Source organism: Trachypithecus francoisi, unplaced genomic scaffold (genome assembly GCF_009764315.1).
Source record: "Trachypithecus francoisi isolate TF-2019V2 unplaced genomic scaffold, Tfra_2.0 Lachesis_group3, whole genome shotgun sequence".
Lineage (NCBI taxonomy): Eukaryota > Metazoa > Chordata > Mammalia > Primates > Cercopithecidae > Trachypithecus > Trachypithecus francoisi.
In genome coordinates, this window is record NW_022681468.1 from 37315530 (window position 1) to 37339976 (window position 24447).

General features: G+C 43.8%; 1 protein-coding gene across 1 annotated transcript in view; it reads right to left on the bottom strand.

Annotated features, from left to right (window-relative positions):
* Nucleotides 1-16898, bottom strand: part of ARG2 (arginase 2) — a 35202-nt gene extending 18304 nt beyond the window's left edge. Inside the window, exons 1-2 of the mRNA XM_033187648.1 lie at nt 16601-16898; nt 15733-15805 (exon numbers count right to left, since the gene is read on the bottom strand). Of these exons, the coding sequence (XP_033043539.1) occupies nt 15733-15805; nt 16601-16711 (184 nt within the window). The 5' untranslated portion in view covers nt 16712-16898. The remainder of the gene's footprint in view (nt 1-15732; nt 15806-16600) is intronic.
* Nucleotides 16899-24447: the final 7549 nt, after the last annotated feature.

Genomic DNA, 24447 nt, shown 5'->3' on the forward strand with positions numbered 1-24447 from the left:
TAGGAGAATCGCTTGAACCCGGGAGGCAGAGGTTGCAGCGAGGTGAGATCGCACCACTGCATTCCAGCCAGGGAGACAAAGTGAGACCGCATCTCAAAAAGAAAAAAAAAATGGTTACACTCTGCCTTGTTCCAGAAAGAATTTTTAAAAAGACACATCAGGCTGGTGACTACAGCTTTGCAAATTACCAGTTTTGATGGGTAGCTCCCTGCCCCAGGCCCTGGGCTAGCATCCTGGTGAGTCTGCCCAAGAAACCTCAAACCAGCAGACTGCATTCCCTACTACTTTGGGCTGAAAGCACAGAATACTTAGACAGCCTCAGTTAGCCAAATGCTACACTGGATGCAAAGAAAAGAAGCCCTGCCATCTGCCCACTAACTTCCTAGGACAGTCCAGATCTCTAGTCAGGTTCAGTTTCTAAACCTGTCCTACCTCACATAGTGGTTTCAATGAGGTAACAAGGGAAGACCTGACGACATGCTAGAGATTACAGATTAGTTCAACTGGATGAGGCATCTTTGTGGTTTTTCTCCCCACCCTATCCTTTTCCTTTTCCTTGAAACTGATGGTGTAACCTAAGACTTCCCGAAATCTGTAATATTGCTATGTCATTTTAATAAAACAGTTTCTGGTGAGAAGTAGCAAACAGGCTGGCCGTAGTGGTTCACACCTGTAATTCCAGCACTTTGGGGTCTAAGGCAGGAGGATTGCTTGAGGGCAGAGTTCAAGACCAGCCTGGGCAACATAGCAAGACCCCATCCCTACTAGAAAAAAGAAGAAGTGGCAAACAAATGCAGACCCACTGATTTCTCACTGGAACGGCTCTTAAAGAGTCCTGCTCTCACTCATAGTTTGAATTTCCTACATTCCCTATAAAAGAATATAAAGGCAAGGCCAAGTAAATCTTAGAACACCACTTCTCTGAAATCCCTAACCACAATGCCACAACCTGCAGTGACTCAACTCTTGGGTCACACAGGAAGGTGTTTTCTACTTCTTTTTCTAGGCTGTGGTTCTCTTCTCTTGGCATAGAGGAGGGAGCCAGAAAGGGTCCATTTTTCTTCCCTTCAAAGCTGAGCATTACCACATATATTTATTCTCAATACTGGATTACAGGTGTGAGCCACCGTGCACCCAGCCAAAGAACCATGTGTCTTGAGATATCTATCCCAGTTCATTTCTTCAGAGTTCCAGAGGAGACAGCTCCAACCAGCCCTTGTAACATCTCCTTTCTTCAAGGTTTGGTCATTAGTAGAGAGGGATAAGTAAATGTATTCAAAGATTAAATTATTTAAGCCAACCACTGTAATCTCTTAGGTTCTGCCTCTGAATTGTACTATTTTGGATATTAAAATAACAATGCTGCATCTGTCTAAAGTAACTAGAGGTCAGCCTCAGCCTTACTTGAAGAAAGCAGTCATTATCTACTGATGTCCCGGTTTAAAAATGTATCTCAAAAAAGGGAGCAATAACTCATCATTACTAACTATTAGCGTTTTTTTTTTTGTTTGTTTGTTTGTTTGTTTGAGACAGGGTCTGGTTATGTTGCCCAAGCTGGAGTGCAGTGGTGTGAACTCAGCTCACTGCAACCTCCATCTCCTGGGCTCAAGCCATCTTCCCACTTCAGCCTCCCAAGTAGCTGGGACTACAGAAGCGGACTACCACACCCAGCTAATTTTTTTTTTTTTTTTTGGTAGAGATAGGGTTTTGCCATGCTACCCAGGCTGGTCTTAAACTCCTGGGCTTAAGTGATCCCCCTACCTTGGCCTCCCAAAGTGCTGAGGTTACAGGTGTGAGCCATCACATCCGGCCCCTACTAGTATTTAGCTTGCAAGAGTTAAAGTTTGATATATGGCAGTTATCCTTTGAGTCATACATTTTTAAAAATCTGGGAGACCAGGTGGCTTCTAAGTAGCAGATCATTTTCAGAGAAACAAAATACTGGTTTGGGAAGACTCATCAAGGGTTGTGATGTGAATGAAGTTACAGGAGAAAGCTAAAATGCTTTGCTCCCTCTTTTCCTTCAACAAAAGTATACTGTGTGCCTAGCACTCCACCAAATCCTAGGAATGCAGAAATAAGGTATGGTGCAGACTTCAAGGAGCTCACAGGCTGGTGAGATGTCAGGCAGAGAAAGTGGCAGCCCAGCCCAGTGCTAACTGCTATGAACCAGCTGTGCAAAGGGTGTGGCGGGAACAGAGATCCAGGAAGAGAAGGGTCAGGAGAACTTCTCAGAAGCAGCAATATCTGAGTCTGGAAGACATTAGCCAGGAATAAGACAGGAGGAGGAAATGCTTACTGCAGAGGAGAGAATACCTTCAGCCCTATAGAAAAACGCACAATTCCTCTGAACCCAGAGTGCACCTACAGGACTGCAAAGAGATGCGGCAGCAGGAGGGGACAAGGCCCAGATCCTAAATATGGTGGGGAACAACTATGGTTTCTAACAGGAAGATAAATCAAATCTGCATTTTGGATCTAGTGCTCAGACAGCAGTGTAGAAAATGACCTGGAGAAGCAAAGTGCCACAGGAAGCTAAAGAAAGAAATGAGAGGGAACAGAAAGTACAGCAATAGAGGGGCATGGGAAGGGAGGGAGAAGATGATAAGTTCAGTCTGGGATATGTTGACATTGACATGTTAGAGACTATCCTGTTGAAAGTACATGGAGACAGGTTAATGGATAATTCTAGGCAATAGTCAGTGGCTGACAGTATCACTGAAATGTCACCTCTGATGAAGTATACCTCACCATAGAACATGCCATAGAACACAGGGATCTAAACAGAGAAATTCTGCAGACAAATGACCTAGATTCTTCTACAAATAAACTGCAAAGAACAAAAAAAAAAAAAAAAAGAGAACCTATAAAGATTTTAAAATATAAAGCAATATGGACCTTACTTGAATTCAACTCAAACTTAAACACAAAAAAAAAACAAAAGAAACCTAAAAAGTGTAACTTAATCAGGCAATGTGAATAATACTAATTAAAAATTAAGAGGCTTAATTCTCCCTGTTGAAAATAAAGAGACTTCTCTTCCTCCCTTTTATTTCATGATTTCTCTATGCTTTTCAAACTTATGTGAATCTTCACAATGACTAAATAGGCCTCTCACAAGTCTCACAACGCAGGAATGTTTCTTCAAGGACCTAGGGAGCCATCTCCTGGAGATGCACACATTTAGGGAGATAGTGCCTCAACCTCTCAGTTCCTACAGAAGGGTAAGAGCCTAACTCTCATGGGTACAGATGGTGAGCACCTTGCTCCAATCTGCAAAACCACCTCCTGTGTTAAGATACAAGAAGTCTGTTTCCCCTCTGGGTGGCCATAATAAAGTTAGGATACACTGTGTGTGATAAAAGATGCTGTCCAGTCCATGAAACAAGATGTCTGATTTACTCCAAAATGGTCTGGAGGTGGTGTAAAAAACATTGCCTCATATTGGTGATGATGCTGGCTGATGGATATATCAAGTCAGTTATGTTACCATCTCTACTTTCATTATGTTTGAACACTTCCATAACAAAAAGTTAAAAAGATGAGCTACATGGAAGACATCTGTATACAGGTTTGCAGTTAGGAGGAAAAATAAGTATTAGAGATAAAGTTGTTGCTGGGCATAGTGGCTTATGCCTGTAATCCCAACACTTTGGGAGGCTGAGGCGGGAAGATTGCTTGCATCCAGGAGTTTGAGACCAACCTGGGGCAACACAGTGAGACCTCATCTCTAAAACAAAAAGAGAAAAAGAAACAAAATTAGCTAGGCATGGAGGCACAAGCCTGTGGTCCAAGCTACCTGGGACACTGAGGTGGGAGAATTACTTGAGCCCACAAGGTAGAGGCTGCAATGAGCCAAGATTACACCACTGCACTCTGGCCTGGGTGACAGAGCAAGACCCTGTCTCAAAAAAATTTTTAAAAGATAGAGCTTTGGGTGGCATGAGCATACATGTGACAGTAAAGCCATGGAAACAGACTGCCAACCAAGACAGGATAAAGCAGGAGAATCAAGGACAGAATCCTGAGAACACCGACATGTAAGGAGTAGGTAGAAAAAGAGTATGTAGGCCAGATGCAGTGGCTCACACCTGTAATCCCAACGCTTTGGAAGGACCGAGGCAGGAGGATCACATGAGGTCAGGAGTTCAACACCAGCCTGGGCAACATAGTGAGACCCTGTCTCTAAAAAAAGTGGTGGCGTGTGCCTGTAGTTCCAGCTACTTGGGAGGCTAAAGTGGGAGGATCACTTGAGCCTGGGAGGTCGAGGCTGTAGTGAGCTGAGATTGTACCACTGTACTCCAGCGTGGGTGACAGAGTGAGACCCTTTCTCAAAAAAAAAAAGGATTTACTAGAGGAATTTGAAAAGTTGAAGCCAAGAGAGAATAGTGTTGGTTTCAATAAAGAAAGCAAGATTAGTGGTGTAAATAAAGTGAATATTATACTGTTCATCTGTTCACTGTATTAGGAAGTAGGTCAGATACTGCAGCAATACTAGGTTTACTGCAATGATGGCCTATGAAGCCACATTATAATAAGCTGAAATGTGAAAGGGCAATGAGAAAGCCAGGAAGTCGGCTCTGAAGAAAAACAGAATAACTGGACAACAGCTAGAGGGCTACCTAAGGTCAAGGGGGATGGTGGAGGGTAAGGGTTGCACAATTAATTACCGAAAGGACAGGTTAGGAGAGAAGAGCCATGACGCGAGGTGAGAGGAGGGATAATGCTGGAGCAAGGACTGTCGGAGGGGAGGGGGTCTAGAGTATAGGTAGAGGGCACTGCTGAGTGTTAGTTACCCAAAATTCATTATTCCCTTTTTCCAGAGAGAAAAGGCTTTTAGCTGGGAGCATAACCTCTTAGAATAGACTACATTCTACATGCTACATGGGCCGGGTGTAGAGGCTCACACTTGAGGCTGAGGAAGGTGGATCACAAGGTCAGGAGTTCAAAACCAGATCAGCCTGGCCAAGATAGTGAAACCCCATCTCTACTAAAAGTACAAAAAATTAGCTGGGTGCAGTGGCAGGTGCCTGTAATCCCAGCTACTATGGAGGCTGAGGCAGAGAATTGCTTGAACCTGGGAGGTGGAGGTTGCAGTGAGCCGAGATCATGCCACTGCACTCCAGCCTGGGTGACAGTGAGACTCCGTCTAAAATAAATAAATCAATAAACAAACAAACAAACTACATTTACTAACCTCGCTTGTAACTGGATGTGGTCATGTGAACTAGTTCTGGACAATAGGATAAGCAGAAGTGTCCCGGAGCAACTTCTTGGGAGGGGAAGAGAACTGCTGTTGCCCCTTTCTTTGTTCATTCTTCCATCCTGCTGCTGAGGCTACAGCCATCTGGCACCATTAGGCAGAGGCCTTGCCAGTAGCACCAGATAAGAATCTAGGTCTGAACTTAAAGGAACAGAACCACTAAGCCAGCTCTGGACTACTTTCCAAACTGAGAGTCAAATGAACTATTTTTCTTTCCATTCTTACTGTCGAGCCCTTACCATGGGCACTCTTATCTATGGTATCCATTTCAATGGCAAAAACTGCAATTATTACAGGCTGGCCGCGGTGGCTCACGCCTGTAATCCCAGCCCTTTGGGAGGCCGAGACAGGCGGATCACGAGGTCAGGAGATTGAGACCATCCTGGCTAACACGGTGAAACCCCGTCTCTATCAAATACAAAAAAAAAAAAATTAGCCGGGCCTGGTGGCGGGCGCCTGTAGTCCCAGCTACTTGGGAGGCTGAGGCAGGAGAATGGCGTGAACCCGGGGGGCAGAGCTTGCAGTGAGCCGAGATCGCGCCACTGCACTCCAGGCTGGGTGACAGAGCGAAACTCCATCTCAAAAAAACAAAAAAACAAAAAAAAAAAAGCTGCAATTATTTTTGCACCAACCTAAGACAGGAACTAGACTCTCATCCTCTAAGGAGGGTGTTAAAAAAGGTTCTTTGTCAATACAACTGATTTGGGTGATGACAGGGAGAAAATTGAGAGAGTCCCTACCCAAGTTGGAAAAGCATGAGCTTGAGGATCATGAGATGGCTGTGGTGGGAAATGAGGGAAGGAAGACACTGAGAATGAGGGCTCTTCAGAAGCTGGAGGTGAAGATCATGCATTTAGGATGATTTTTTAAAGATTTTTGAAACTATTTATATTTTTGTTTTTCAAATGATCACTGTTAAGTGGACTTTCTATAACAATGTACAACTCAAAAATTTGCCAAGTATCTATCTGATCCACCCAAATCCTTAGAAAGGTTTTCTGTGTAGTCTTCATTAACACAAATCTTTGCTAATGTTTCACTTTTACTGTAGGATCTTGAATACATTTCACAATAATGAAGCTATAAAGTTTTTATGCAGTGCATTCATTATAAACTATAAATAACACTTCTATTAAAAAGAAAGCTGGGTAGTTTAGTTTCTTTCTTTGTAATAAGAGCCGAGAAGGCTGAGAAGTTGATTGGACAATCCAAAATTCGGGTTGCATATGGCATATGGCAAGAAATGAGGTTCTTAACTCCTTCTCAACTCTACTACTGACCTTGGGAAAGTTTCTGAATCTCCTCAGGTCATACTTTGTGGTTTTTTTTTTTTTTTTCTCTTTTTGAGACAGGAGTACAGTGGTGCCATCTTGGCTCACTGCAACCTCTGCTCCTGGACTCAAGCAATTCTCCTGCCTCAGCCTCCAGAGTAGCTGGGATTACAGGCACCCGCCACCATGCCCGGTTAATTTTTGTATTTTTAGTAGACATAGGGTTTCACCATGTTGGCCAGGTTGGTCTCGAACTCCTGACCTCAGGTGATCCACCCACCTCGGCCTCCCTAAGTGCTGGGATTACAGGCCTCATGAGTCACCACGCCCTGCCCCCATAGTGTCCTTTTTAAAAAAAAATTATCAGCATTTATTTACAGATCAAAACAATGTGCTGAATAACAAATTGAAGAGTTTTCAGATATACTGCATTATGTTCATATACAGCATTATGTTCCTAAGAAGCCAGAACTTCAAGTGACCTTCCTCGTTCTTAATATACATTCTATATTTAAATGTTTCTTCTTAAATTGTGATAATATACATAAAATTAAGTTCAGTAGCATTAAGTACCATTCATATCATTGTGTAACTAACCATCACTACCATCATCCATCTCCAGAACTCATCTTGCAAAACAAACTCTGTACTCATTAAGCAATGATTAACTCCCCATTTCCTTCTCCCACCAAGTCCTAGTAACTGCTATTCCACTTTGTTTTTATAAATTGGACTACTCTAAAAACTTCATATAAATGGAATCATGCTGTATTTGTTCTTTTGTACATGGCTTATTTCACTTAGCATAATGTCCTCAAAGTTCACCCATATTGCAGCGTATGTCAGGTTTCTTTGTTTTGTTTCTTAAACAGAGATGAGGCTTTATTCTGTTGTCCATGCTGCTGGACTAGAATGCAGTGGTATGATCACAGCTCACTGCAGCCTCAGCCTCCTGGGCTCAAGCAATATTCCTGCCTCAGCCACCAGAGTAGCTAGGACTACATGGATGCACCAGCACACCTGGCTATTTTTTTTTTTTTTCTGGAGATGAGGTCTCGCTAAGTTGCCCAGGCTGGTCTCAAACTCCTGGACTCAAGCAATCCTCCTGCTTCAGCCTCCCAAAGTGCTGGGATTACAGGCATGAGCCACCCCACCCAGCCCTGCTTTTTAAAGACTGAATAATAGTCCATTATATGTATGTACCACATTTTGTTTCTCCATTCATCCATCAATGAACACTTGGGTTACTTCCACCTTTCGGCTATTGTTAATACTGCTGTGAACATGGGTACGCAACTACTTCAAGATCCTGCTTTCAATCCTTTTGGGTACATACCCAGAAGTGGAATTGCTAAATCATATAGTAATTATATTTTTAATTTTTGGAGGAGTTGCCATACTGTTTTCCATAGCAGCCCCATTTTATGTTCCTACCAATAGTGTACAAGAGTTTCAATTTCTCCACATCTTCATCAACACTTCTTATTTTCTGTTTTGATAGTAGCCATCCTAATGGCTGAGGTGGTCAAAATTTGCTTTTTATAAATTTTGAAAATGGGATAATAGCAAATGCCTAGCACAGTGTCTAGAAGATGGTAAATGTTAAGTATCAAAAAACTTTTGATGAGAGGTATTAAGTTAAATAAAAGGTATTAAGTTAAAATCTTTTCTGTCATAAATGGGAAATACATGACTACATTGAAATTTGCCAAATCCCAATAGTGTCTATTATAGATTTCCCTCTATGCAGGCACATCACTAAGTTTTTACTAAGGCATTAGCAAATTACTGATTACGTATTCACCTCCTAAAAGGAATCTGCAGCCGAGCACAGTGGTGCACATCTGCAATCCCAGCTACCCAGAAAGCTGAGGCAGGAGGCTTGCTTGAGCCCAGAAGTTTGAGGCAGTAGTGTACTATGATTATGTCTGTGAATAGCCCCCGCACTCCAGCCTGGGCAACATAGTGAGACCTATCTATAAAATAAAATAATCTGCAATATAAAGGAGGCCCAGAAAATGAAAAGCTTGAACCCAAAGAAACAGGTCACTATTAGTGACATTCCACGTGGGATTGGAGTGGGCCCTAAAGTGATGCCACTTCAGCTCATGCCTCAGCTCCTATTCTTCTGCTACAGGTGGCCCATCCCCCAAGGGGACTGTGGCACAGATGAGGTCCAAAGCAGGTTTGGTCTTTGCTAGATCTCTAAAGGAAATATAAAGCCAATTTGCTAGACATTTACTTTTCCAAATACATATCAGAATGACTTTAGAAATCGAAGAAGCCAGCACTTTACTAACCTTAAACAAACAAGCTCATTCCAATAATTTAGCTTCCAGTCACATATGCAGACCCTAGGCAAAGACTTTTTTGCAGGGAGTGGGACAGATGCTATACTTTCATTTCTTCCTTGCTATGGAAATAGACTCTTAAAAAATGTAGAGATGGGGTCTTGCTACATTGTCCAGGCTGATCTTAAACTCCTGGCCTCAAGTAATCTTTCCACCTTGGCCTCCCTAAGTGCTGGACTGACAGGCATGAGCTACTATGCCTTGATAATTGTTTAATAGAAGAGTGTGAATGGCAGAGGCAGAAGGTTTGGTGGATCATACAGCCCTACACTCTCTTCAGAAACATCATTGATATTTGCTGTTGAGTCAACCTAGCAACCAATTCTCGTCCCAAAGATATAACACTGTTCAAAAGGCAACTCAGAGATGCCAGTTTTATCTCTTTTCAATGCCCAAAATTAAAGCTTAAAAAGATTCATATCTATCAACAGACATGATGTGGTGTGTCTTTATTGTATATTTCATAAAATATAAACACACAAAACTTACATACCAGATAGTTGTAAACACACTGTAGTTACTACCCAAGTCACAAAATAGATCAATATTAACAATTCAGAAGTTTCATATATATATCTCCTTACTGATCACAATTGCCTATATAGTTTTTTAATTATTGAGATATGATTCACATACCATAAAATTCATCCTTTTAGAATTTATAATTCAGTGCTTTCTAATATATTCAAGAAGTTGTGCAGCCATCGACACTATGTAATTCCACAACAGTTTCATCACCCTTCAAAAAGAAACCCATGCCCTTTAGCAGTCATTCCCAGCTCCTGGGAACCACTAATCTCCTGTCTCTATGGCTTTGCCTATTCTAGACAGTTCATATAAATGGAATCATATAATAGGTGGCCTTCTGTGTCTGCCTTCTTTCACTTAGCATGTTTTCTAGGTTCATCCATGTTGTAGCATAAATTAGTACTTCATTCCATTTATGGCTGAATAATACTCCATTGCATGGATATGTCAAATTTTCCTCACCTATTCAATTAATGTACATTTGAGTTACCACATGTTGACCATTATGAATAATGCTATGAATATTTGTACATAAGTTTTTGTGTAGCCAGGTGCAGTGGCTCATGCCTATAATCCCAGCACTTTGGGAAGCTGAGGCAGGTGGATCACTTGAGGCTAGGAGTTCGAGACCAACCTGGCCAGCATGGCAAAATTAAAAATACAAAAGTTAGCTGGGCATGGTGGCACTCGCCTGTGGTCCCAGGTACTCAGAAGGCTGAGGCCGAGATTGCACCTCTATACTCCAGCCTGGGTGAAAGAGGGAGAATTTGTTTTAAAAAAAGTTTGTGTGAATATGTGTTTTGAATTCTGTGAGGTATATACATAGGAATGGAATTGCAGTAACTATACATTTAACTTTGAGGGTCTGCCAAACTGTTTTCCAAAGTGGCTGCACAGTTTTACATTCACACCAGTAGTATATGACAGGTCCAATCTTTTTACACCCTCACCAATACTTGGTATTGTCTGTCTTGAGACGGAGTCTTGCTCTGTGGCCCAGGCTGGAGTGCAGTGGCCGGATCTCAGCTCACTGCAAGCTCCGCCTCCCGGGTTTAAGCCATTCTCCTGCCTCAGCCTCCCGAGTAGCTGGGGCTACAGGCGCCCGCCACCTCGCCCGGCTAGTTTTTTGTATTTTTTAGTAGAGACGGGGTTTCACTGTGTTAGCCAGGAGGGTCTCAATCTCCTGACCTCGTGATCCGCCCGTCTCGGCCTCCCAAAGTGCTGGGATTACAGCTTGAGCCACCGCGCCTGGCCGTCTGTCTTTTTTATCATAGCCATCCTAGTGGGTGTGAAATGGTATTTCATCCCCTCCCCCACCGCCCCCAGCGAGACAGAGTCTCACTCTGTTGCCCAGGCTGGAATGCAGTGGTACGATCTCTGCTCACTGCAACCTCCACCTCTCAGGTTCAAGTGATTCTCCCACCTCAGCCTCCTGAGTAGCTGGGACTACAGGCGTGTGCCACCACATCCGGCTAATTTTTGTATTTTTTAGTAGAGATGGAGTTTCACCATGTTGATCAGGCTGGTCTCAAACTCCTGACCTCAAATGATCTGCCCACCTCACCCTCCCAAAGTACTGGGATTACAGGTATGAGGTGCCACGCCAGGCCATTGTAGTTTTTAATTTGCATTTCTGTAATGACTAATGTGTTTATTGCCCATTTGTATAAATTATTTGGAGAAGTGGCTAATTAAATCTGTTGCTAATTTTTAAATTGGGTTGTCTTTTTACAGTTGGTATTTTATTTATGTTTGCTGAACACTACAATCCTACCAGGTATACGATTTGGAAATATTTTGCCCATTCTGTGGGCAGTCTTTTTACTTTTTCTTTTTTTGTTTTCCATTACATTGATGAAGTCCTTCCACTTTCTTGATAGTGCTCTTTGAAACATAGATATATTTAATTTAGTTAAGTCCAATTTAATTTTTGTCATTTGTGATTTTGGTAGGATATCTAAGAAACCAACACCTAACCCAAGGTCACAAAAATCCAGTCCTATGTTCTCTAACAGTTATATGGTTTCAGCACTACATTTAGGACTTTGGTCCATTTTGAGTTAATTTTCATATATGGTGTGAGATAGGGATTTTTTTTTTTTTTGGTATGTGGATATCCAGTTATCCCAGCATCATTTACTGAAGACTATTCTTTCCTTACTGATTTGTGTTGGTCAAATAAAGACAACCTTATGAGTAGACAATTTTAGGAAACCACCAGACCAGTCAAATGGCAATTTTCTGGGGATGGTCTATGAGGAGTATTAACTCTGTTCTCCTTTTTCCAGTAACTGCCAGCCTCCTGGTTTCACTGTGATTGCAGGCTATTGGTTGTCCAGGCTACAGCTGATCTGGGAAAAGGCAGCATGGGAACAGGGCAAGTTAAAATGCCACAAATCTTAATGTTCTTATGGAGATTCAACATTTTTACTGAATAAATGCTCCCCAGATTGCTGCAAGCCTTTGGTTAATTTCCAGAGTTCTGAAAAAGCTGATTCTGATCATTTTTGCCAGTGTTCTTGATATAATTTGGCTCTGTGTTCCCACTCAAATCTCATGTTGAATTGAATCCCCAATGTTGGAGGTCTGGCCTGGTGGGAGGTGATTGGATCATGGGGGTTGTTTCTAATGGTTTAGCACCATCTCCCTAGTGCTGTCTCATGATAGAGTTCTCGTGAGATCTGGTTAAAAGCGTGTAGCACCTCCCTCTTCACTCTCTTCCTCCTGGTCCCGCCATATAAGACGTGCTTGCTTCCCCTTCACCTTCCGCCATGATTATAATTCTCCTAGGGACTCCCCAGAAGCAGAAGCCTGTACAGCCTGCAGAACCATGGTCAATTAAACCTCTTTTCTTTTTAAATTACCCAGTCTCAGGTATGTCTTTACAGAAGTGCAAGAACAGACTAATACAGTTCTCAATCCTTTTTTGGAGGTCCTACACCACCATTTTCAACGGTGTCATTATATAGTATTTTAAAACAACACAGATTTCCCATTAAAATGCAAATTTCTGACTTTTCTTGAAAAACTGGAGAAAAGAGTACAAGGCCTACTCCTTCTCACATGGTAACAGGTGGCTAGAGTTCACAAATTACCATGGTTCTCAGAGCTAACCAAAATCAGTTAGAGACATACTGCTCCTCAGCCTTGCCAGAGCAATGCCTTTTCATTTCTCTTCAGGCCCTCTTAAGCCCAGGAATTCGGGACCAGTCTGGGCAACATAGTGAGACCCTGGCTCTACGAAAGAAAAAAAAAAAATTATCCAGGCATACTCGCCTGTGTCTGTAGTCCCAGATACTCAAGAGGCTAAAGTTGGAGGATCGCTTGAGTCCAGGAGGTTGAGACTGCAGTAGGCTGTGACTATGCCACTGCAGTCCAGCCTGAGTGAGAGTGAGACCCTCTCTCAAAGAAAAATAAAAGGTGGCTGGGAGCAGTGGCTCACTCCTGTAATCCCAGCACTTTGGGAAGCCTATATGGGCAGATCACCTGAGGTCAGGAATTCGAGACCAGCCTGGCCAACATGGTGAAACCCCGTCTCTACTAAAAATACAAAAATTAGCCGGGCACAGTGGCAGGCACCTGTAATCCCAGCTACTCGGGAGGTTGAGGCAGGAGAATTGCTTGAACCCGGGAGGCGGAGGTTGCAGTGAGCCAAGATCGAACCACTGCACTCCAGCCTGGTGACACAGCGAGACTCCGACTCAAAAAAAAAAAAAAAAAAAAAAAAAGGAACGGTTACCTGAGAGAACTATTGAGTGTCCTTAGTAAGCCCAAGGAAATAAAACAAGCCCAGGCACTAAGTCAAATACATTCATTCGAGAGAAAACAGGAAGTTTAACTCATGCATGCTATGTTAACACCGGCAGCCTGTGACATCAGAGCAAAGGCAAGGAACAAAGGGATTGTGAAAGTTACCTTTCCATGAGTCTCTCCTTCGAAATTTGACCCATGCTGTTTATTTGAAAGTGTTCAAAACACTCAAGTTATTTTGGTACTGTTTAGGAATAGAGCAATTGAAATGTCTCTTGGTACTTTTCTCCAACATATTCCAGGAGATTAGCCAAAACCACATGCTAGAAATCTGCTGAGAGCCACAGTTTTATTTAATAGGCTATGAGATTCTATTTCAGACTGCTGGTGATACTGAGCTACCAATCAGCTACACAGTAAGGATATAATTGTACAATTAAATGTATCTGAGAAAAAAGTCAAAGGAAAGGCCACATAAACTGAAACTTCACCACTACTTTAGGTTGGAGTTTAGAGAGGAAGCAGTAGAAGGAGTAGTATTTGCAGGAGAATGGCTTCCCCTGCACTGGAGTGGAAAAATACCAAGAGCTGTGACGGGAAAGGAAGTCTACAAAGCATGAGTAAGAGAAGCTGCTACAAATGTGCCCTTCCCCCTCATTCAGCAGCCTCAGCTGATTATTATAGAGGTCTCCTCCAGAAGAGACGGAAACCGCTTCTTGTCAGGAGTTTCTCGTGGCAGAACCTACAGATGGTAGAGCAATTTGAGCAATGCTTGGCCAAGTTCAGATGGACTGCAGAGATATCTCCAGGATTTAAAAATAGTGATAACCAGAGATTGTCGTCTTCAGTGTAAAATGATTCTTTTAAAAAGGCAATGTGTACAAGCTATTTTAAGAGACAGTATGTTCATTTATAGGCGGGAATAAAAACCTCCTTCCATTAGGTAACTTGCGACACATTAAAAGAAGACTAAATCTTAGCAGTTTGTCTTTAATCTTCGGTGGTGAACTTGGAGAGTTATTAAAACGACTAAGAGAGGCCTTAAGTAAAGAAGAAACTGCAAGTGTTTAATAAAGAAACAAGGTCTGAGTATTGAATCCAAGTCACCATATCCATGTGTAGGCGGAGGTAAATGAAGGACACCTCAACTCAAGGTGGTCTCAGTGACTTCATTATTCCTGTCTTTTGGAAGGAGATGACTTCACTTGGACTGGACTTATGACCAGCAGATAAGATTTCAGAGCAACAGTCGGGAGTTAACTTAGATTCTGTGTTATTGTCTCCATAATCTCCGTGCTGCCTCACATTTTGCTCTTATAGCACCGGAAAAGATATGTGAATGATCCAAACATGAACAGAGCAAATGGCCTTAAACAGAGGCTAGAAACATTTAGATTGGATATAAAGAAGAACCTTCCTGCCATAAATATATTTATTTATTTGAGATAAAGTCTTACTCTGTCGCCCAGGCTGGAGTGCAGTGGCACAATTTTGGCTCACTGCAACCTTTGCCTCCCAGGTTCAAGCAATTCTTCTGTCTCAGGCTCCTGAGTAGCTGGGACTACAGGTGCATGCTACTATGCCTAATTTTTGTATTTTTAGTAGAGAAGGAATTTCACCATATTGATCAGGCTGGTCTCAAACTCCTGACCTCAGGTGATCCACCCACCTCAGCCTCCCTAAGTGCTGGGATTACAGGCATGAACCACTGCGCCCTGCTTATAAAGGTATTCAAATTTGGTGCTGTTACTAAGAGAAGGGTTCTCCCTTACTATAGAAATGGCATTTATAGCCGAACACAGTGGCTCACACCTATAATCCTAGCACTTTGGGAAGCTGAGGTGGGTGGATCACCTGAGATCAGGAGTTCAAGACCAGCCTGACCAACATGGTGAAACCCTGTGTCTACTAAAAATACAAAAATTAGCCAGGTCTAGTGGCACACACCTGTAATTCCAGCTACTTGGGAGGAGAATCGCTTGAACCCAGAAGGTGGAGGTTGCAGTGAGCCAGGATTGCACCATTGCACTCCAGCCTGGGTGATGGAACAAGACTCCATGTCAAAAAAAGACAAAAAAGAACTCGGAAAACACAGATCTAAGCCTATTAGTTCTATAAGATCTATGAGTCTATAAGACCTATATTACTGCTTCCAGTAATAAAGATATTAACCTTAGAGAGGAAATAATTTGAAGACAGGAAACTGGCGAGACTGACAAATCATAAGCATCTCAAGATTGAGTTAGGAAAATGGAATTTTAAGGGGAAAGGTTGACTATGCAGTTGAAGCTGGAGTTAGTGTTCTTAGCATCACTTGCATTCACTGGCAGCTGTTCAGACTTTTCCTCACTCTACCGCCTTGCCTTCCAACACACTGTTTATTGCAAGAGGACTTTCCCTGATGACTCCTTGATAGATCTTAAGCTGTAGATGGAATCCAAAGGAGGATGCGGCATGTGGCAGACTGTTCCCAGACACAAAGCTGTGTGGTCCCTGGATGTCAGAGAAAAAGATTCTGAAGTGCTCTATTACTAGTCCTGCACTGGTATCTAAAAATCTAACCACTTACCCAAACTGGAGAGCCTTTTCATCAAGCCAGCTTCTCTTATGGCAGCAGGACCATGCTCCACTCCTTTTCTTTTCTGTCAATCACAAAAATTACAGTTAGAGGTAGAGAAGATGACTGAAAAAAACCACTTTGGTACACTTAGTTCCCAGCAGGTTCCTCTGAAAACCTGTGACAGCATCAGCCCTTCCATCTATGACTGTCCTTCTAACTCCATTGTTGGAATCACATCAGCTGCCCAAGCCAAGACGGGAGAGGCTGAGCCAGGTTAGGATCCGGGAACTAGGTGTGTGGGGGGCTGGCTAGGGCCAGAGACCGGGCTTCTAGAAGACTGAGCGCTCCCGACTGCAGGTTTCCTTCATTGAAGAGAACAAAACAGCTCCTCCCGGCCTCCCGCGCTGGAGAGGCCAGCTCCAATTTCCCTCCCAGTCAAATAAAGCTCATTCTGAGTGAATGGATCCAGAAGACTTAAATCCTCGGTCGCTCCCTTTACCCTCCTCCATCGATTCTCCACTGGGGATTCTGGCCAGTTTCGCCTCCTCCAGCCCCTCCAAGGAATCCTCTTCCTCATTCACTCCCCTCCATCACCCCAAGCTGCATCCACTGTTTTCTCGGTCTTTCTGGGGAAGCCGCAGAAACTCGCCTTCATCCCAAACAGGGTGGCCTCCACCCCTCCCTCCCTCTCCATCCTCTGTCGGGGAAAGTCCCACACGCTCCCACGGTGCCCAATCGCGGGAACCCGCCAGCTCTTCCCCTCGCCTTTTCTCCCCATCCTGTCCTCACCTCCCAGTCCCCCGCACCCCACCGCCGCCTTCTCCAGGTTCTGGGGGGCGGAGGATCCTGCCCGGCGGTGCCAGGTGCCAGTTCTCACCTGCCCTTGTGAGAACGGGGCTCCTATCACAGCCACAGAGTGGACGGATTTCTTCAGGATGGAATGCACTCGCTTCTGGAGGAGACGCGAGAGGCTGCCCCTTAGGGACATGATCCGTGGCACTGAGAATCTCCAAGGCAGAGGCTCAAGGCGGCTGGAAGCCGGGAGTGAGCGCCACCGCCGGTCGCTGCACCTACCTACTCGCTCCAGCCTCCGCCCCGCCCCGTGACGTCACCACCACATTGTCCCCGCCCCGACCCCGCCGCCCGCGCCTCCAACCAGCCCCCGGCACACCTTCGCAGGCCCCGCCCACCGCTCTGCAGGGCTGGGACATGCCTTCGATGACGTCACCCCACGCTGGCCTGGGCTCTCCGGCCAGGGACATGCCCCTGCCTCTGATGCCAGAAGGCCAATATCCAGGTCTGGCCAGTAAGAGCGGTCACCAACAGGGGTGTCCCTTCGCGGGAGGCGGCCGGCCCCTGCCAGGTTCCTGAACTTGGCGGAAAGCAGGAATCAACACGAATCTTCACGCCTGGCTGATGCTGACTCTACCGATGGGCTGGCTCGGTCGGGTCTGGTCTGACCAGACCCCACGTGAGTGCCCTGCCTAGTCAAAACCAGCATCCATCTTCTTCGTTCTGTCTCAAAGCTCAAAGCCCAGGAAACACTCTTAGACTTTGTGCATCAGTGAAATTTAGATTCGGAGATATAATATAGATGAGAGCTCTCCGAGCCGGGCACGTTTATAAAGAGTCATCTACCTTAGGTATTTTGAATGAAAGAGGTTAGGATTTACAAAGCAATTGCCTTCTAAATGTTTTTAATTCTTTACCTGACTAACGGGAGCGCTGGTTATTAAAAAGCAAATATAGCAACGTATTTAGACTATTTCTAAGTTTGGGGTAGGCTAAAGAGCTGAAAGTACTAAGTAACCACTTAGAGTTTTAACAACTAATAATTTAATAATACTCAGCATTCCAAGAACTTTACCCCTCCAATTCTATACCACAGGTTACTTTTTAAAGCAAAGAAGACAAGATCAAAGGCATAAGTAATTTTCCCAGAGCCACATAGCTTGTAAGTGGCAGAGCTGACTCCACATTCCAAGTTCTTAACCAACACACCATGGCATGCACGAATCTAGACATTATTTCTACCAAATTAATTTTTTACATAAACACCTGAAATTTATTTCACCTGATGTCAATTTACACACTGCTTTCCAAAATAGTTCAGAGGTCTCCATGGCAACACCATAACTCCAAAGGAGCTTTAGTACCTTAAGGCATTTTATTTTTAGAGGCTCTGTTGTGTACTGTGTCCCCCTCCTGGTTTAACAATGCTGTCTTTAAGGCCTTAGCAAAATAACTGCTGTAAGTCAGTGGTTCTGAAAGTGTGGTCCCAGACCAGCAGCATCAGCATCACCTGGATACAGCATCAAGAAGAAACCGGCTGCACACGGTGACTCACCTCTGTAATTCGAGCACTTTGGAAGGCCAAGACAGAGGATCTCCTGAGCCCAGGAGTTTGAGACCAGCCTGGGCAGCATAGTGAGATGCTGACTGTACCAGAGATTTAAAAAAAAAAAAAAAAAAAAAAAAAAGCTGAGTGTCGTGGCATGTGCCTATGGCCCCAGCTACTCGGGAGGCTAAAGTGGGAGGATTTCTTGAGCCCAGGAAGTCGAGGCACCAGTAACCTATGTTTTAACAAGCCCTCCAAGGAATGGGAGGGGGCGTGGTCAGGGATTCAGTCACAGATACGTCATACTTGTTCAGTTCACTGAAATTATGTTGATACTTTTGTATTTCTTGCCCATCACCACATTCAATTTTTTCCCCTTTACTATGTTTTCTGAAGTTGATACTGGCACAGGTTGCCTCAGGGCTTCCTGTGCTACTACAAAAACCTCTTGCTTCCACTGGGTGATGTGGCTCATGCCTGTAATCCCAGCACTTTGGGAAGCCAAGGCGGGTGGATCACCTGAGGTCAGGAGTTTGAGACCAGCCTGGCTAGCATGGAGAAACCCATCTCTACTAAAAATACAAAAAGCTGGGTGTGGTGGCAGGTGCCTGTAATCCCAACTACTCAGGAGGCTGAGGCAGGAGAATCGCTTGAACCTGGGAGGCGGAGGTTGCGGTGAGCTGAGATTCTGCCATTGCACTCCAGCCTGGGCAATAAGAGCGAAACTCTGTCTCAAAAACGAACGAACAACAACAACAACAAAAAACAAAAGCCTCTTGCTTTTTGAGCATTTACTCTGGATCACCAGACTGACCTTTCCAAAGTGCTACTTTAATCCTGCATGTCATTTTCAGTGGTTTTCCACAACCTATAGTTTAGTCAGAGATAAATTACTAGTTCCACTTTATTATGTGCTGGGAAAGTGAACAGGAGATTGTTATACAGGTTGAGCATTCTTAATCCAAAAATCTAAAATCCCAATCCAAATTTTCAGCACCTACATGATGACACAAGTGGAAAATCCCATACTGGACCTCATGTGACCAGTCCCAGTCAAAATGCAGTCAGTTTGGTCTGAAGGTAGTGAGTTACCTTAATAGATTGTTCACAGTCAGTTACAGATGGAAAACCTTGTTCTATTTTTTCTCCCCTTCTCACTACTGCACTTGACTAGTCTAAAAAAAAGAAAGAAAGAAAGAAAAAAGAAAGAAAGAAAGAAAGAAAGAAAGAAAAGAAAAAAAGAAAGAAAAACAGAAAAGAAAAAAAAAGGCTGCGTGCAGTGGCTCATGCCTATGAGCCATGATTGCATCATTGCACTACAGCCTGGGTGACAGAGCCAGACCCTGTCTCTAAAGAAAATAAAAACAAGACCTGGCGTGGTGGTCACACCTGTAATCCCAGCACTTTGGGAGGCCGAGGTGGGTGGATTGCTTGAGGTCAGGAGTTCGAGACCAGTCTGGCCAACATGGTGAAACCCCATCTTTACTAAAAACACAATAAAATTAGCCAGGCGTGGTGGCATGCGCCTGTAATCCCAGCTACTTGGGAGGCTGAAGCAGGTCAATTGTTTGAACCAGGGAGGTAGATGTTGCAGTGAGCCAAGATAGCACCACTGCACTTCAGCCTGGGTGACAGAGTGAGGACTCTGTCTCAAAAGATAAATAAATAAAAATAAAAATAGAAACAATGCAGTCAAAACTTTGTTTCATGAACAAAATTATTTAAAATATTTTATAAAATCACCTTCAGGATATGTGTATAAGGTGTATATGAACATAAGTAAGTTTCATGTTTAAAGTTGCATCCCATCCTATGATACCTCATTATGTATATGCAAATATTCAAATAAAAATCCAAATCGTTTTTTGGGCCATATGCAGAACAGAACAAGAAAAAGGCTGAAGGAGACCTCTTGGGTGCATTGGGATCCTTGAACTTTTTTTGTCTCCCCTTTAGGATGGATATATGTTTTAATTTCTCTTTCATAGCGGGCCTTGTCCGCCCTTGCCATAGCTTCAAATTGTCCTTTCTCTTTAGCAGACATGGTCTTCCACCTCTCTGAGCACTTCTTAGAAAACTCTGAGAAGTCGACTGAAGCATCTAGGTGCTTCTTCTTATGCTCCTCCGGACAAGTTTGCACACAAAACACATATGATGGCATTTTGCCTCTTGGCTTCTTAAGATCTCCTTTGCCCATGTTTAGTCATTTTTCCTCAGCGAGGCACAGAGTCGCTCAGTGCCCATCTGGCTCTCACTTGCCCCAGCACTGTCTTTATGGAGCTCAACGTACTGCTTATAATTCATTTTTAAAACCCCAAAGTTCATAAAACAGAAACTCAAAGCAAAACAAAAAACAAACCCCAAAGTTCAAAATGAATACCTGCTTTTATTTTCAAAACAGGCATTTAAGAATCTGTTTTTAAAAATAAAATTCTAAAGTCATAAAGAATGAGTTACATTTTTAAAATTTACTTTAAAACTTGTACCCTGTTAGCGCATTGCTCTAGGATCCCTCCTCAGGTTCAAACCAGTTTGCTCCATTTTTCTTCTTCCTCTGTAGGAAAATCTAGAGATTTGGCCACTTTCCTTTAATTGCGTGGCTGCCAACACACACTCTATCCCTTAATAGGTTGCTGGGAGTTGTGGGGTGGGGAACTGTGAGGGAGTAGGAATAAGTAAGATGCAATGGTCAGGTTTGCTGATTTCTGTGGTGTAAATACTTCTTATTTATGAGCTCCCATTGTGATGTCACTGAACATGGAGTTGGGAAGAGGTGCTCCTTATACAATATTTCTACCACACAGATACAATCAACACAAAGAACCTCAAGGACATAAATAATAGGAAGACATAGTAAAATAATTAGGCAGTGATAAGTCTGGAGTCTATATTATCTTTGGTTTTAATATAATTTATGTAATTAAATTATTACAGGCTGGAGTACAGTGGCACAATCACAGCTCACAGCAACCTTGACCTCCTGGACTCACGCAATCCTCCCACCTCAGTCTCTTGAGTAGCTGGGACTACAGGTGCACACCACAATACCCAGCTAATTTCTTTCTTTCTTTTTTTTTTTTTTTTGGAGAGATGGGGTTCTCATTATGCTGCCTAGACTGGTCTTAAACTCGTGGACTCAAGCGATCCTCCTTGCCTCAGCCTCCCAAAGCTGAGATTACAGGCATGAGCCACCATACAGTTGTGTTTGACAACTGGCTCACAAAATTCTAAAAATTGCAAGCTGCTAAGAGCAGGCTGTAGCACACCATTGTTTACTGCAAATCCAAGGGGACTCACAGAAGGGTAAACTGCAAATTCTCAAAGGCAGTGTAGTGGCAGAAAAGTGTGATAACTTTCCTCATCCATCGTAAGGAACAGCCACCCCTCCTATAGCAAACGACAGATTAACAAGAGAAAAGAACCAGGTGCAGTGGCTCATGCCTATAATGCTAGCACTTCGAGAGGCCAAGGCAGGAAGATTGCTTGAGCCCAGGAATTCAGGACCAGCCTGGACAACACAACAAGACCCTGTCTCTACAAAAAAATAAACAAAATTAGCTGGGTGTGGTGGTGTACACCTGTAGACCCAGCTACTCAGGAAACAGGAGCCAGAAGGATCACTTGAGCCCAAGAGGTCGAGGCTGCAGTGAACTGTGATCATGCCACTGCACTCTAGTCTGGGTGACAGAGTGAGACCCTGTCTCAAAAAAAGAAAACAGGCCGGGTGCAGTGGCTCAAGCCTGTAATCCCAGCACTTTGGGAGGCTGAGACGGGCAGATCACGAGGTCAGGAGATCGAGACCATCCTGGTGAACACGGTGAAACCCCGTCTCTACTAAAAAATACAAAAAAAATTAGCCGGGTGAGGTGGTGGGCGCCTGTAGTCCCAGCTACTCGGGAGGCTGAGGCAGGAGAATGGCGTGAACCCGGGAGGCGGAGCTTGCAGTGAGCTGAGATCTGGCCACTGCACTCCAGCCTGGGCAGCAAAGCGAGACTCTGTCTCAAAAAAAAAAAAAAAAAAAAAGAAAACAAAACCAAAAGAAAATTATAACAAACTTATTTCATCAAAGTTTTACATGACACTAGAGCCTTCAGAAATGAACACCCATTATCCCCCAAAAGCAGGGCACCACAGTGATTGAAAAGTGGTAGTGATTTGTAGTTGTGGATGCTGAACTTGTGTGAGATGTTGATTCTGAACCTCTGTTTGGCAGTCTTTGAATCTTCTTGGTTAATATTGTTTTGGCAAATACAGACGGTAATGGTTACATGATGGCAGTGTTTATGGGCAACACAGGTGCACACCTGGCATTGATAACCCTGTTTCCCAAATACTCCCCAGATAAACTTCCTGCAGTAAGAGCAGTAGGTGGGCTGCCTCAGGTATGTGAGAATAATCTTGTTTCCATTGATCTGTTTTATTGGTGGGGAGGGGTTGGGTTTGGAGACAGGGTCTCATTCTGTCACTCAAGCTGGAGTGCAGTGGTACGATCATAGCTCACTGCAGCCTTGAACTCCTGGCTCAAGAAATCCTCCACCTCAGCCTTCCAAGTAGCTGGAACCACAAGCGTGCACCACCACTCCTGGCTAATTTTTATTTTAGAGACAGGATCTCACCATGTTGCTCAGGCTGGTCTTGAACTCCTGGTCTCAGATAATCCTCTCACCTCAGCCTCGTAAGTACCTGGGATTACAGGCTTGAGCCACCATGTCCTGCCCTATCAGGGTTATGACCACAGATACTTTCCCCACTGGCTGCAGATTCACCAAGCCTTGTAAGGTGTTCAACGTGTTGGCCATGCTGGCCGTGCACAGCCGCTCCCAGTGAAAAGAAAAAAAAAAAAAAGCTCAGAGCAATCTTTTGAATCTGTGCTCCTGTATTGCAATCCTCAAGCTTGGTCCAAATAAATTCTCTAGTTATATTAATTTTGCCTCAGCTTCTTCCTTTTAGTCCACACTGGAATTGTTACCAGGGCAGCCCTAGAAATATAGCTGGGAAAGCTCATTATTTTCTTTCTTTTTTGAGACAGAGTCTCCCTCTGTCACCCAGGCGTGCAGTGGTGCGATCTCGGCTCCCTGTAACCTCCACCTCCTGGGTTCAAGAGATTCTTGTGCCTCAGCCTCCCGAGTAGCTGAGATTACAGGTGCACACCACCACGGCTGGCTAATTTTTTGTATGTGTTTTTAGTAAGATGGTGGAGGGGGTGGTCTCACCACACTGGCCAGGCTGGTCTTGAACTCCTGGCCTCCAGTGATCTGCCTGCCTGGGCCTCCCAAAGTGCTGTGATTACAGGTGTGAACCACTGCACCCAGCCTATTTTCTTAAACCATAAACAGCTGTGAAAGCTCATTATTTGTTCCTTAACAGTGTTTTTCTAGTCTTTTTATCTGAAGGTACTTTGCTTAAAAGAACTCCAGATGGCCCGAGAAGCCACAGGAGCTTCAGAACTCTTCATCAATTACCAGAGGAAGATAAGGCTGGTGCAAAACTGGTGCCAATCGGAACTGGAAGCTCCTTGTTACCTTTAGATCATTAAGATATCATTATAATATCAAAATCCCACCCATAGAAGAAAATCCCCACCATTTTCTGAACATGCATTGTATAAAGATGCATGTTTATGATCTTGGGCTCCCAGCACATGTTTACATACCTCCCCTTCCCACATCTAACTCCATAAAATTCCCCAATTTCCCATGGCCCTGGGAGAAGGTGTCTTTAGAGCAGAGGTACCCAACCCCCGGGCCATTGACTGGTACTGGCCTGTGGCCTGTTAGGAACCAAGTTGCACAGCAGGAGGTGAGTAGCAGGTGGGTAAGCAAGCGAGTGAAGCTTCATCTGTATTTACAGCCACTCCCCATTGCTGGCATTACTGCCTGAGCTCCGCATCCTGTCAGATCAGCAGCGGCATTAGATTCTCCTGGGAGCGTGGACCCTATTGTGAACTATGCATGTGAGGGATCTAGGTTGCACATTCCTTATGAGAATTTAATGCCTGATGATCTGTTACTGTCCCATCACCCACAGATGGGACCATTTAGTTGCAGGAAAACAAGCTCAGGGCTCCCACTGATTCTACATTATGGTGAGTTGTATAATTATTTCATTATATATTGCAATGTAATAATAAAAGCAATAAAGTGCACAATAAATGTAATGCACTTAAATCATCCCAAAACCATCCCCTGCACCCTGGTCTGTGGAAAAATTGTCTTCCATGAAACTGGTTCCTGCTGTCAAAAAGGTTGGAGAACATTGCTTTAGAGCAAGAGCTCTCTATTCATGGCCAGAAATAAAACCTGCTTGCCTTTTGTTTTTCCAATTGGTTGTTCTTTCTTTGCAACTAACACAAAGTAGGGAAAGAACTCAGTTTACCAGTGATAGAA